General features: G+C 52.0%; 1 protein-coding gene across 4 annotated transcripts in view; it reads right to left on the reverse strand.

Moving 5' to 3' along the window:
* Window positions 1-5,121: 5,121 nt before the first annotated feature.
* The window catches only part of LOC116460221 (uncharacterized), a 30,946-nt gene continuing 22,601 nt past the window's right edge, over window positions 5,122-13,466 (reverse strand). For all 4 annotated transcript variants that reach the window (XR_009211337.1, XR_009211336.1, XR_009211335.1 and 1 more), the window contains 2 exons: window positions 6,761-6,902; window positions 5,122-5,515 (listed from right to left, as the gene is read on the reverse strand). Coding sequence is in view for 1 of the 4 variants with exons in the window: in XM_058432434.1 (XP_058288417.1) it covers window positions 5,127-5,515; window positions 6,761-6,902 (531 nt within the window). In the remaining 3 variants the exon portion in view is untranslated. The remainder of the gene's footprint in view (window positions 5,516-6,760; window positions 6,903-13,466) is intronic.

A 13,466-nucleotide genomic window follows, 5' to 3' on the forward strand; every position in this document is an offset into this window, starting at 1 on the left:
GCCTCCAAAGCCAGACGCCTCTGCCCCCTGCCTTTACCAGGAAATAGATGCTGCATGGCATTGGCCACTGCATGCCTGTCTCAGGTCGAAGCCTCTACCGCTGGGTCCCATTGGCAGAGTCCATGTCCATGCCCTCGTCACAGCTACAGGAGACACTGGGAAAGATGAGTCTCTGGTTTCTCACTCCAAGAGGCAGGACTCGGAGTGGCAAATTCTCCAACAGGGGAGTGGTGTCCAAGAGACACGGGTGGCCAGAAAGCTTGCTGGTGTTCTCTAGGCAGTGAGGGGCACCTGCCTGTAGGACTGCATTAATGGTGGTGGATGTGGAGATGTCTGTATCATTGGCAGCTGCCATGGAGGGCATGTTCTCTCCCTTGTGGGGAGCTGGGGGCCTCTGTATCTAGGCAGGGTGAGGGCAGGCATTGAGGATGAGGTGGCTGAATCCAGGCACAGCAGAGCCCCGCTGGTAAGCAGGTGAGATACACCCTTGGCATTTTCCCACCTGCGGCCCACCTTTTGCCAGGGAACTGTGCAGAGCTGCTGGAGGAGGGCTAACGGAGCTGGGGGACAGCAGGAACGCCCTTTCCAGGTGTGTCTGCTGATTAAAAAGGGATGCAAAGTGAGGAAATGAAATTGGATCTGAAGGCATGAGGCAGGGCAGCCTGACTGTGCAGAAGTTCCCACCCACCTGCTCACCGAGGGTATTTCTGTTCACCCGCTCCCTGTGTTCCCATCCTGCCAAGGCCATAAACACAAGAACACTCCCCACTGGATTTCTAGAGGTGAAAAATACTCGTGCTGAAATTTCAAGCACCTGTTGGGGAATGGGGGTTTGAGGGTAAGGCGACCCCCTTGCCTTGTCCCGGGCTGGGCTGTCATTCATTCCACCCCAGCATCACAGGTGGGGCCCATCTCCCCCGCACCACCACCCACAGCCGCCTACTCTAGACCCTTCCCCACACATGCCCAGGCAACCTCCTGGTGAGAATTACACCCGAATTCAATTTATCTTTGTGGCTTTTGGCTAAAGGGATCCACACACAACAGGCAGGTTCACGGGCCTAATCGGGCCTGATGCATCTCTAACCAGACAGGGAGTGTGTGTCTGGATTTGTCGCCTGACAGGTACAGATGTCGGAGGCTCTCATCCATGAGATGGAATCACTCTTAGGGATTGAGAGGCTTAGGTGGTGTCAGTCAGAGATGGGCCACACGCCTCAAACCGGGACAGAGGCTGCCAGCAAAGCCCTCTTCAACCCACCGGAGTCAGCAGGCCCAGTGCTTCATAAACCAAGTTATGAGAGCAGAGCTGAGAATTTCTAAGGAGCCTCCTTTTTAAAGCCTTTCACTTCACCTCCTCTCTAACAGCTAGCGAGTCTTTCCAGGGCAGCACAGGTGAAGGGATGAACAAAGTCTCAGAAATAGAGCACTTGGGTTGAAACCAGCTCCACTCTCTACTGGCTGAAGGGCCTTGGGCAAGTCACTTAGCTGCTCCTGGTCCCATGTAATGCATGTCGCCCGTGGGCTTGCTGTAAGCAGTGAGTGGGATTCTCTAGGCAGCCGCTCCGTCTCTCATGCTCCTATAGCACTTCATTCCTCCCTATTAGGTAGAAACCGTCTAGCACTGGACATATTATTTAACCTCTCTGAGACCCATTTACTACCTGTCTACAATGCAGAACTGTGACAGTGCCTACTTGGTTGGGCTGTCAAGAGGGTTAATACCTGCAAAGCCTCCTGACAGCCTGGTGCATGGCGAGCCCTCAGGAAATGGTGGTGGTGGTTTTGGTGCTGGTGGTGGTGAGGGGGCGGGTACTCCAGCATCCCCCTTTTTGGGCAGAAAGTTTCCTGCTTGCTTGTCTTGTTTCCCTTGCCAGCCAGGGAATGGGTCAGGGGCAGGGTCTCTATCCAGCCTGCATCCTGGCAAGGAGCTGACGTTCCATAAATCTATGTTTGATAAATTAGTGAAAGAGACGATACCGTGCAAAGATAACACAGCACCGCAATGCTGCATAGTGACTCTGGGTATCTGCAAGACCCCTGTGGCCTCTTGTCCACTGTGAGGACTTGGGCAAGTGACTGCACCTCTCTGAGCCTCAGTTTTCCCATCTGTGATGTGAAGATATATGATATTGAGATATAGTAGAAATATATATATATATATATATTTTCGTCTTATCTCTAGTTTCTTGGCATGCAGCTCCTAAAACCCATGGGAGCTTCAGAAGTGATATGTCTTTTTGTATGCTAATGAAATGACTGGTGTCTGGGGGCTCCTGGATAGCCTGGAGATTGGGGGACTGGTTGCCAGGGGGACCAACCACATGATCAGAGGGTTGAAACGTTCAGCCTCACTCCCCAGAAGGGGAGAGGGGCTGGAGATTGATTTAATCACCAATGGCCAATGAGGTGATCAATCGTACCCACATAATGGAGAAAAACACCCAAAAAGATGAGGTTTGGAGAGCTTCCAGGTTGTGAACCCATCAACGTGCTGGGAGCGTGTGTGCCCTACCCCACCCACATACCAGGCCCTGTGCATCTCTTCCTTCTGGCTGTTCCTGAGTTGTGTCCTTTTATAATAAACTGGTGGTGAAGTAAGTAAGCTGCTTTCCTGAGTGCTGTGAGCTGTTCCAGCAAATCACTGAACATGAGGAGAGGGTCTTAGGAACCTCTGATTTATAGCCAGTTGGTCAGAAGCACAGATGGCAGCCTGGACTTGTGACTGGAGTCTGGAGTGGGGGCAGTCTTGTGGGACCGAGCCTTTTAAGCTGTGAAGTCTGCACTAACTCTAGGAAGTTAACATCAGAATGGAGCTAAATTGCAGGACACCAAATCGTTGTTCACTGAAAATGAGAGAATTACTTGGTGTGGGGAAAAGCACTCCCTACACATTTGGTGGCCAAAAGTATGGGTGTAGTTGGTGTAGAGAAAGAGTTTGTTTTTCTTATTAAGGATAATAGCCCCACCTCGGAAAATGGGTTTAGATGATGTCTCCGAAGCATCCAGTACAATTCTGGGCTTATGGTGGATGCTCAAAAAGTGGTGGCTGGCAGCTGTCCCATGGAAGCCAGCCTGGAAAACTGGTGACCTTGGCCAAGAATCTCCCACCTCTCCTCGCCTAGGTCCCATCTCCCCTTCCTGCTGCCCTGCTGTAGTCCACAATGACCACCGCCCACCCCCAACCCCCGAGAGCCTCAGTCAACTGGAGTCCCGTGAGGGTGGCTGTAAGTAAATTAGTTCCCACGAGGTGTGGTTCGTAGGTTCTACCTTTCCCAGGGTCACTTGCATGTATAAGAAAGAAGTTTGGAGATGGCCCTATTCGCAAGTTAGCAAGCTAGAACCATGGGGAGTGGTGAGGACTGGAAAGAATTCGAGAACAGTGTATTCAGAATCGTGAAACATTACGTTGGCAAAACAAAACATTTGGTTATGGGTCCCCAGTTTGCCACCTCCAAGACAAAAGTGGGCTGGAAGGGTGAAACTCTAAGCTGAGGGTTAATCAGGACCAGAGTAGCCGCACTTCCCCTTCAGATCATTCCAGGGCGGCTCTGAGTCTCTAAAACCTGTGAGAAACGCCACAGCTGGGAGCCTTTCCTTTCCTCCTTGATTCAAGGAAGTCCAAGAGCCAGGGATGGTGCCCCTCACGCTGCCAGAAAGGCCTGACACTACCCCTCCCCATGGCACAAGCTGAGGCCAATCCGCTCCTTATTTAGAAAGAGCTGGGACTTAAATGTCAGTGGATGATACGGGAGCAGCATGACAATTACCAGCTTAAACTGAAATAAAGGAAAGAAGGATTAAAAAACACCCAGCACCCATCAAGCCAGGCCAGGAGAGGAGAGCAGAGCCCTCTGTTTCTACATTAACTCCTCATCTGCCAGGCGCAGGTCAGAAGGGTGACTGGAGAGGAATCTGGGGAGGAGAGGTTGGCTGGGGGCTGAAGGAAGGTCAGAGGTGGTGCTGACTTGGGCTCCCAGACTCTCAAGGAGGGGGCCCAGAAGGCACCCTGCTCCTTTTGGCAGTACACTCAGTGGTTAGATCTGTGGCTCCAATCTAGGCAGACTGAGTTCAAACCCCAGCTCCTCCACTAACTAGCTCTGTGATGGCTGGCAACTTCCTCAACCTGTCTGAGTTTCAGTTTCCTCATTTAGACCAGTGGGATGAGGATAATTCCTCTTAAGATTAATTGGGGTAGTGCCTGTATGTCACTGGGCAGGCAGCAATACTCAGCAAATGATGCCTCTGCCAGTTGGATGCAGTCAGGAGCTAAGAGCCGGGTACAGCACAGATCACGCCTAATTCCATTACCCCCAGTCACTGAGCCGCAGACAGTCTCTTTTATTTTGATCTTTCTGTAGGGGGAATGTGTGGTGCTCAGATGTAGGTCCGGCAGGAACTTGGCACCTTTGCAGCAGCCTCAGCCTCTCCTTTCTCTTGGGCGCAGGGCTCAGCTGGGCAGGCATGCCAGGACCAAGGTCTGGGCCCTCACCTCAGAGCCCCTCTGGGTTGCTGCAGCATCTCCTCTTTTCAGGGTGAACTGCTCTGGGGGCTGGGAGATAGTGGAGATGCACCCCACAGGGCCAAGGCAGCCTGGGCACTTTCCCCAGGAAATTCTTGACACTCTGCACTTTTCCAGCTGGCCTCCTTTAAAGGGGCTGCTCATCTGTCCTCCCCTGCATGTACTAGAATTGGCCCCACAGGCTGACCCAGCTGGACCCCAGGCTCTGGGTGAGCCGTGGCCTGGATTTCTTTACCCATCTTCAGCTCTCTGCAGGGGAGCAGCCCTTGGTTTCTGCACGAGGGCAGTTCTAGGTCACCTTTGAAAGGACCTGCTGGGATTTCTGCAATGCTCCCCTCCAGCATCCACAGCGGGTCACTGAAGCCCAGCTGACGGTCTGTCCCTGCCTACCCTGAGAGCCTCTGACCCTGAAGCTTGCAGTTTTTCTCAACCACATCACATCCTCATCACAGACACCAGTGTCAGAGTCTTCCTTGGCCTCTGAATCAGGGCCAGGCCCCTCCTTTGTTCAGCCCAGCATCCACCTGTCCCAGCCGTGTCCTATATATCAATCAGCTTTCTGTGTAGAAAGTAGAAACACCCAAAGTATCCAGCAGAAAGAGATTTAATAAGGGAAATAGCGACTTATAGAGTGATCAGAGGGCCTAGACAAATGAAGGTCAGGACCACTGCTAGGCTTTTGGCTTAAGGTCACATCCCCACAGCTGTGAGCCTGAGACCAGGAGACAGCTGCTGCCCCTGCAAGGACCACTGGTGTGGCTCCAGCTGCCCCGCATTCAGGAAGCTGGTGACAAGACCATGGATATACCAGTTGCTGCAGATCCTCACGTTGGCAGGAGCCCACGGAGTGTCCACCACACTGCAGAGGAGCGCCTCTGCCTCTCTGCCACTGTCCAGAGCTCACGGAAATGCCTCTTGTTGGCAAAACTGAAACTGCAGCCAGATCCAAGCAGCAAGAAACTCTGGGAAATGTCATTTTTGTCCTGCTAGCCCCTGTGATATAGAGGGAACATAAAGGATATGAAACAATGCTAAGTGCTGGTAGACAATACCCAGCACAGCCCAGAACTCACTCAGACCCCAGCTGGCCCGAAGTCGCGGCCTGCTGTAGCCCCACCCAAGCCTATGGCTGGCGCTGACTCCTGCCTCTGTTGCATCGCCCCACACAGCCTCTGTCCCTTCGCCGGGTGGAGGACCAGCCCCCTCCATTCCCCAGCCCACACCCAGCTCCTGCAGCTGAGGTCCTCCTAACCCCAGCATAGCTCCCGGGCCTTCCTGGGGCTTTTTTGGGTTGGAACCAATCCAAAGGCTGGCTCCGCTGGAGGCTGGCTTGGGACTCAGATGCCTGTGCTCTAGCTGTAGACACAGAATGTCCCTGAGCCACATTCCCAGAGCACATTCACCTGGGGGTCTCGTCCAGCTGTGAGGTTCTGAGATTTCTAAGTGTCTTTATTTATAAGCAGAGTGGACATGGACACACACACACACACACACACACACGCACACATGCACGTACACACAGTCCTCAGGGAGCTGCAGCTTTGCTGAGTCAACCCAGAGTCACTGTCCAACTCTCCTCTGGAAACGTGGGCAGAGATAGGTGCTGAGGGAGGAGGGGTGACTGAAGCAGAAGGCAGGAAAGGCCAGGGGCTGCCAGAGTTCTTGCCCCCCTGCCCAGCGCATCCCCCACCACTGACTTCTGGCTTGAGTGGGCTGGGAAAACCCATGGAGGGCAGGCTTGGGGAGGACAGAGGAGGCTGGGGCGAGAGACGTGGTAAGGGCAGAAGTGAAGCACTCAGGCCACACGAGAGGAAAAGCCACTGTCTGTGCTGAGCTGGACCTAGGGGCTCAGACCCCAGCCTCCCTGCTGTCCCCTCCTTAGCACTGCCTCAACTAGACCTCTCCCAAAGCAAAGCTATAGCCATGCCAATGACCTTGAGCTGCACATTCAGCTTAATCCGCATCAGTGTCAGTATGAAGGCCTTGCTGTCAGCCCAGGATATTTATAACCTCCTCGCCAGGTCCCACTACCTGGCGGCTGCCAGGAAACTAGGCCACAGGAGCCACAGAGGAGGCAAGCCCTCTCCCCATCCCAACCCCAGCCTCAGACGGCTCCTCCGTGGCTGTTGGCACCCGCCCCGGCTGTGTGCCTCCTCCCCATGTCCCTGCTCCCTGCTGGTGATCAAAACCCACCAGAGTTCCCAATGCCTGAGTACAATGTCCACAGCTTCCACTTACCATTGTTTTCCCTGCCTGTTCCCTGTGGCAGTGTGGTGTGGTCACGAAGTCTCCGCCTGCTTGGGGTCAGGTGCCGGTTCCACTGTTCTCTGTGTTGACCTCGATAATCTTGTGTGACTTTTCTGTGTCTCAGTTTTCTTATCTGGAAAATGGAATTAATAATGAAGACTCCATGAATAAAAGGCTCAGAATGGTGCCTGACACATAATAAGGACTCAGCATGTGCTAGCTTATCTAGAAATGTCTATCCGATAGCAGCAGAAGCTCCAGCCAGGCTGTTCAGGTTCAAATCCTGGTTTGGCCACTCACTGGCTATGTGACCTTGTGCCCATTAATTATCTACTCTGGGCCTGAGTTTCTTCCCATGATATGGTTTGGATGTTTGTCCCCTTCATATCTCATGTTGAAATGTGATCCCCAGTGTTGGCGGTGGGGCCTGGTGGGAGGTGTTTGGATCATGGGGACTGATCTCTCGTGAATGGTCTGGTGCCCTTCTTGTGGTAATTAGTGAGTGCTCGCTCTGAGTGCATGCGAGATCTGGTTGTTTAAAAGTGTGTGGGACCTCCCCGTTCTCTCTCTCACTCCCTCTCTCGCCATGTGGCACGCCTGTTCCTGCTTCATCTTCCACCAACAGTAAAAGCTCCCTGAGGCCTCACCAGGAGCAGATACTGGGTCGTGCTTCCTGTGTAGCCTGCAGAACTGTGAGCAGATTAAACTTTTTTTTTTTAATAAATTACTCAGTCTCAGGTATCCCTTTATAGCAACACGAAAACCATGTAAAATCGGAAATGATAATAGTATCTACCCGTGGAATTGTAAGGATTAAATAAGCTAATCTGTAAAGCTCTGAGAATGGTGCCTGGTGCACAGTAGGTGGTCAATTAGTATTAGCTCTGATAATGATAAGGATTACCATCATCATCATCGTTTATTCTGGAATGATTTTCTCCCAGCCAGGCTGCCCTCTCTTCTTCCTGCCTCCACACTTTAGCTGACACAAACATTCTCCTTACACACACACTCTTCTTCCCTCCCAATTCAAATGTTGCGTTTATTTCAAGCCTCACCTCCTCCATGCAGCCTTCCTTGAACATGTTGGTGAGATTTGCACTGTCTCCCTTACCCAAACCACCTTAGACCTGATCCCACACGTGATTCCCCTGAGTAAACCCAGACTCCAGACCCTGAACGCAGAGGCTCTGCCAAGCTCACTTCTCCTTCCTGCCTTATGCTGGGCCGACAGCGGTGAGGCCAAAGATGTCCTGGATCAGACGTGTCCTTGCTGAGTGTCCAGGGCCCTCTGCTCTGGGCAGGGGTCTGATTCCTGGGATGAGGGTGCAGTGTGACCTGGTCCTCAATAGACAGCTGTGTGTATGGGTGCACACGCACACACACACACACACACACACACATGCTTGTACTCTGTAAAGTAAAACCTAGTTGTTTCCCCAGAAATAATCCCACATTCTGGCCACTGACAACCAAAATGCATTTTTTCCCAAGCCCAGCCATTTTCTGGATTTTCTCAGTTCGAGAGAGGACCAGGCTTGTATGCTGTGTCCTAGGGGTGGACCCAAGAGCTTTCCCCACCAGGAAAAGGCAGGCAGGAAAATGTCTTCCTCGGACACCCAGGCACAACAAAGCACAGGGACACAGGGCTCAACACGGGGGAGGGCGGAGGGGGTGGGGGCAAGGATCTGGCTCAAACACCACAGTCCTTTCCTTGAAGAAGAAAGCAGCACCCAAGTGTCACTGTGTTTCCCGTGTTGAAGGCCTGACAAACAGCAGGTCGGCCCAGCAGGTCAGCGGTTCTGACCTGGCACTCTCAGCCTCAGCTAGTCAGACGCTTGCTGACACTGCCTGCCTCCTCCCCTCCTCCCCACAGGCCTGTCACTGCAGGGACAGCTCTCCTCCAGCCTCCTCCACTGCCTCCCGGGAATGGCCAGGATCAACGTTGCTCAGCCCACAGGGGCTGCCTTTGGTGGCAGCCCCCCTTTTTTCTGTGTGCTGGGGGAAGGGGCAGGGGATAGGCAAGGGGCTCAGCAGGGTTGGGGAGGGGCCCTTCCTCTGTATTCATTGTCCCCTCTGGGGGTTGAGGGTGGTTACAAAACGGATGAGGATGGGAAGAGCCCTCCTGCTGAGGCCCCTGGGCTTGGCCCTCAGGCTGTCCCCTTACCCGTCTCCCCTGCTCTGGTCTGAGAGCACCTAAAAAGGAGACTCACTCTAGCTCTCATGACCCAGAACTGAAAAGTAATCCCCTCCACGTCCTTTCTAAGTTATCCCAGAGAATAATGCCATGTCAAAGGGACATTTGTCTAACGGAAGGAGCCCAGGCCAGGGGAGAAGGGCGTGGGGGAGAGAAGCCTTAAAAAATCCAGCAAGCATCTGTGGTTTGTGCTCCACGTAAAGTGAAATCTGGGCATTTCTTCCACTAAGCAGCACGGGAATAAGTGTAGTGATACTAGCTGGCATTTACACAGCACACTACAGTTACAAGATCCTTGCCACACCCTCTCGGTTTGTTACCCTTCTGCATTGCAATAGAGCGAGGGAAGGCTGTTGAACCCCCTTTGACGTGGAAGGAAGCAGAGCCTCAGAGCAGCTAGGAAGGGGGGATCAGAGGCTGTTGGTGCCCCACCCAGATGTCCTTTACCAGCTGGGCGCTCACTCCAAGCTGCTGCAGTGTTGGCTGCTGACAGCTCATAACTGTACCCTTCTCCTCCACATCGCCTTAGCCAGCAGGAGCCACTTCTCTGGGAGAAGCTTTGGAGGTTAAGCCCTCTACCATAGCCCCCCCCCGGGAATAGCCTTTAGCTAAGGCCTGACTGCTGTAGAGACAGAAAGCCACTCTCTTGTCTTCAGGTAGACCAAACTCCATGCACCGTACATGCCCCAAAGCCCCTGTGTGTTTGGGCCCAGCTAGGCCTCCCCTGAAATGGCATCTTTGCCTGGACCCTTCTGCTTCTCCATCATGCCCCACGATCCCTCCCAGCTTCTCCTGCAAGCACTCACTCAACAAACCACACGCTGGAATCTCCTCTCAAACCCTGCTTCTAGGGAACCAGACAGAGGGCTAGTACACAGGGCTTCAGATCCTGAATCCGGATGTTCCTGAGACAATCTGGTTCCCAGGCATCCTGTGGGTGTCTGTTGTGGTGAGAACCTTGCTTTCTTCCAGGACCCCAGCTCCCTCCCTCTCCCCCTCCCAGGGGAGAAGGAGAAGCTGGTTCTTAACACTTTGACTGTGAACTGAGGGATGAAGCTGCTCAGAGCCCCGGCACCTCCCACACCCCACTGAAAGCTCCCTCTCTCCCCCTCCCACCCCGGCCGTGGCAGCCAACACCATGACTCAGGCCCCATCCCCACAGCCCTCCACGGGCCCCCAGATTGCTACCCAGTGCCCTGGCATGGTAAGCAGTACAGATGGCAATTAACTGCGTGACAGGAAAATATCCCAACACTAATTATTTCAGGGACGAGGCCGGGGACCATTAATAAGTGATGAAGGAATCTTTCCAGAGGCTCTTTGGCTGGCTCCTGCACCAGCCTGCAGAAGGCTGGAGACTGAAGGGGACCCTTCCCCACGCAGAGCTCAGTGGTGTGGGTGGGCGGTGAGACAAGTGGCAGTGCCTTTCCAGGGGAAGTCAAGCCGCTCTCCCCAGCAGTTAAATCGACAACTGTTAAGGGTACAGTCCTCATCCTTCAGACAGGCAGAAAGCAAACAACAGTAGTTCCCTGGATCTTCTCTGATGAATAATTGATTGTAGAATGCAATCTCATGAATGAATTCCGGGAGAATCCCCAGTCAACCCCTTCTACACTCTCACATCTGCCTCCCCTTCCCTGGCTCAATCCAAGAGGCATGCACAATTTCCATTTTCCTGAAACGATTCTGTTTCCTCTGTGCCTGCTTCTAACGTGGCCCCCGGGACAACTCCCACAAGGAGCAGCAGTCAGAGGCCAGGAACAAAGGATGGCGTGCCCAAATGGAGGGCTGAACCACGCCGAGTCGGCCCCGTGCTTGGACAGTGTCTCTCTCCAGCAGCATACCGCGGCAAGGCCGGGAGAGGAGAAAAGCACCGTGCATTCATAAACCCTTTCATGTGCCAGAGTGAATGCAAATGCACACACTCTCACACTCACATGTGCACACTGACACCCACTCTTGCACCCACACTGGCACACACACATGCACAGACACACTCAACACACACACACACACTGACATACTCACTCTCACACATACACACAGACACACTCCTGCGTACACACCAGCACACTCACACATGCACACTGACACACATATGCACTGACACACACATACACACTTACACACACTGACACACTGACACACAATTGCTCTTGCATACACATGCACACTGACATACATATGCACTGACACACTCTCACATACACACACACACATGCCCACACACATTGATGCACACCCGTGCATACACTGACACACATGTAAACTGACATGCACACATATATACACACTGACACACTGACAAACTCCTACATTGACACTCATATGCACTGACACACATACACACATTCACTTACATACACTGACTCACTAACACAAGCACATGCACACTGACACACGTGCACTGACACATACACTCACATACAGTGACACACACACTGATACACAAATATGCACTGACACATGCTCACATTCACATAGCCTCACACATATACATACACTGATGTACACATACACACTGACACACACCACACACACTGACACATTCTTTCACACCCTCTCACACTCAGATGTACACACTGACACACACATACACACACTGACACACATATGCATATGCACTGACATGCTGACACACACATATACACACTGACACACACACACACACCCACGGATGCACACTCCCACACATACATGCACACTGACACACTCTCATTCTCTCTCACACACATTCACATACACTCTCATACTGACCATACACTCACACTCACACATTCTCACACACGCACACTCTCACACTTATACACATGTACACACTGACACAAGCCCTTTCACGCTCTCTCACACACACATACTCACACTCAGTTGAACAGAGAGGGGCTCCCATACTTTAAGAGCCTAAATAGGTTGGGAACGGTGGCTCACGCCTGTAATCCCAGCACTTTGAGAGGCCGAGGTGTGTGAATCACGAGGTCAAGAGATCGAGACCGTCTTACCCAACATGGTGAAACCCTGTCTCTACTAAAAATACAAAAATCAGCTGGGGGTGGCGGTTCGCACCTATAGTCCCAGCTACTCGGGAGGCTGAGGCAGGAGAATCGCTTGAACCCGGGAGGCGGAGGTTGTAGTGAGCTCAGATCGTGCCACTGCACTCCAGCCCGGATGACAGAGCGAGACTCCATCTTGAAAAAATTAAAAAAAAAAAAGAGCCTAAATATGAAGGAGATATTTATGGGGAAAGAGATATTTGCTTCACAAAAGGATTTGCAGCAAGGCTTCTTTCAGTTAATAAGAAAACAAAGTGCATTGAAAATGGAATTTGATTTACAAAAATGCGATTTCTCTGTAAATTTTCAGAAGCCCGTGCCTTGTAGGGTATGCATGTGTGCTTGTAAAGATGCAGAACTTGTCACTGCCTCTCTCCATGTGGTTGGGGAGAAGGGCAGGGATGTCAGATGGAAATCCTGGCCAAGCCTGCAGACTCGAGGGTCTGATGGCAATCTAGCTTGGAGGACCACAAATACCATCTCCTTCTGCACCTCCAGCTTGCAAAGGGGAAACCGAACACTTTATCCCCAAGGCTGCCACAATCCAAAAATTCAAGGTGTATTGTGCTCAAAAGGTCCTCATCTCCAAATTCTTTCCTTTTATCCCCTAACTCACTAACCAGCTCAGCCTCCAATGGATGTTTTGAGTGGGGTTAACTAGGAAAGATCTTATCAATTATCTCAACTGACTTCTTCATTGATGACTGATGAAAAAAATGAGGCAGAAGCCTGTCCCGAACCAGCACCTACTAGACCCCGTGCCCTCCAGCCTTCATCCTCACCAGGCATCCCCATAGTTGTACGAGGCCAGAGCTGAGAGAAAAGGCTCTGGGCATCACGTCCTGCTGTCCTGTCTCTTCCAGGCCCATGCCTCCCTCCCTCTCCCTGCTTCAGTCACCTTCTTTCCCTGCTGGAAGTGAACAGATGAGTCATTTGAACTTCAGCTTCCTAGGCTGCTCTTCTGGATGAGTTTGGAACTCACTCTTTTTGGGTAAGGACACCATCCACTAATTAAGACCCCCACCCTTAGGAGACACCTCCTGTGCTGGACCCTAACTAGGGTCTCAAAGGATTGTCTTGGTAACGCCTTAAAGGAACTGGACACCTAGGGACTTGAAGACCACCAGGGAGTAAAATTCAGGTCTCTGATAATTTCCAAAACTTGTTCCAGCAGACAAACAGACTCTTCTTCAAATTTAAGCTCCTTTCTTGTAATAACAAGAAGGCTGATCACAATAGCAAATACTTATTTAAAAAAAACCACAGCTGATGTATATGCCAGCTATTGTGCTAAGCCCTTTACGTATGTGAACCCATTCCATCATCGCCATAATGCTCTCTAAAGGAAGTACTGTCATTACCCCTCAGAGGCCCAGAGAGTTTCAATAACTCCCTCAAGGTCACACAGCTAGTAAGTGACACAGGAGGGAACTGAGTTCTGACTCCTTGA

The sequence above is a fragment of the Hylobates moloch genome, unplaced genomic scaffold, assembly GCF_009828535.3.
Source record: "Hylobates moloch isolate HMO894 unplaced genomic scaffold, HMol_V3 SCAFFOLD_20, whole genome shotgun sequence".
NCBI classification, from domain to species: domain Eukaryota; kingdom Metazoa; phylum Chordata; class Mammalia; order Primates; family Hylobatidae; genus Hylobates; species Hylobates moloch.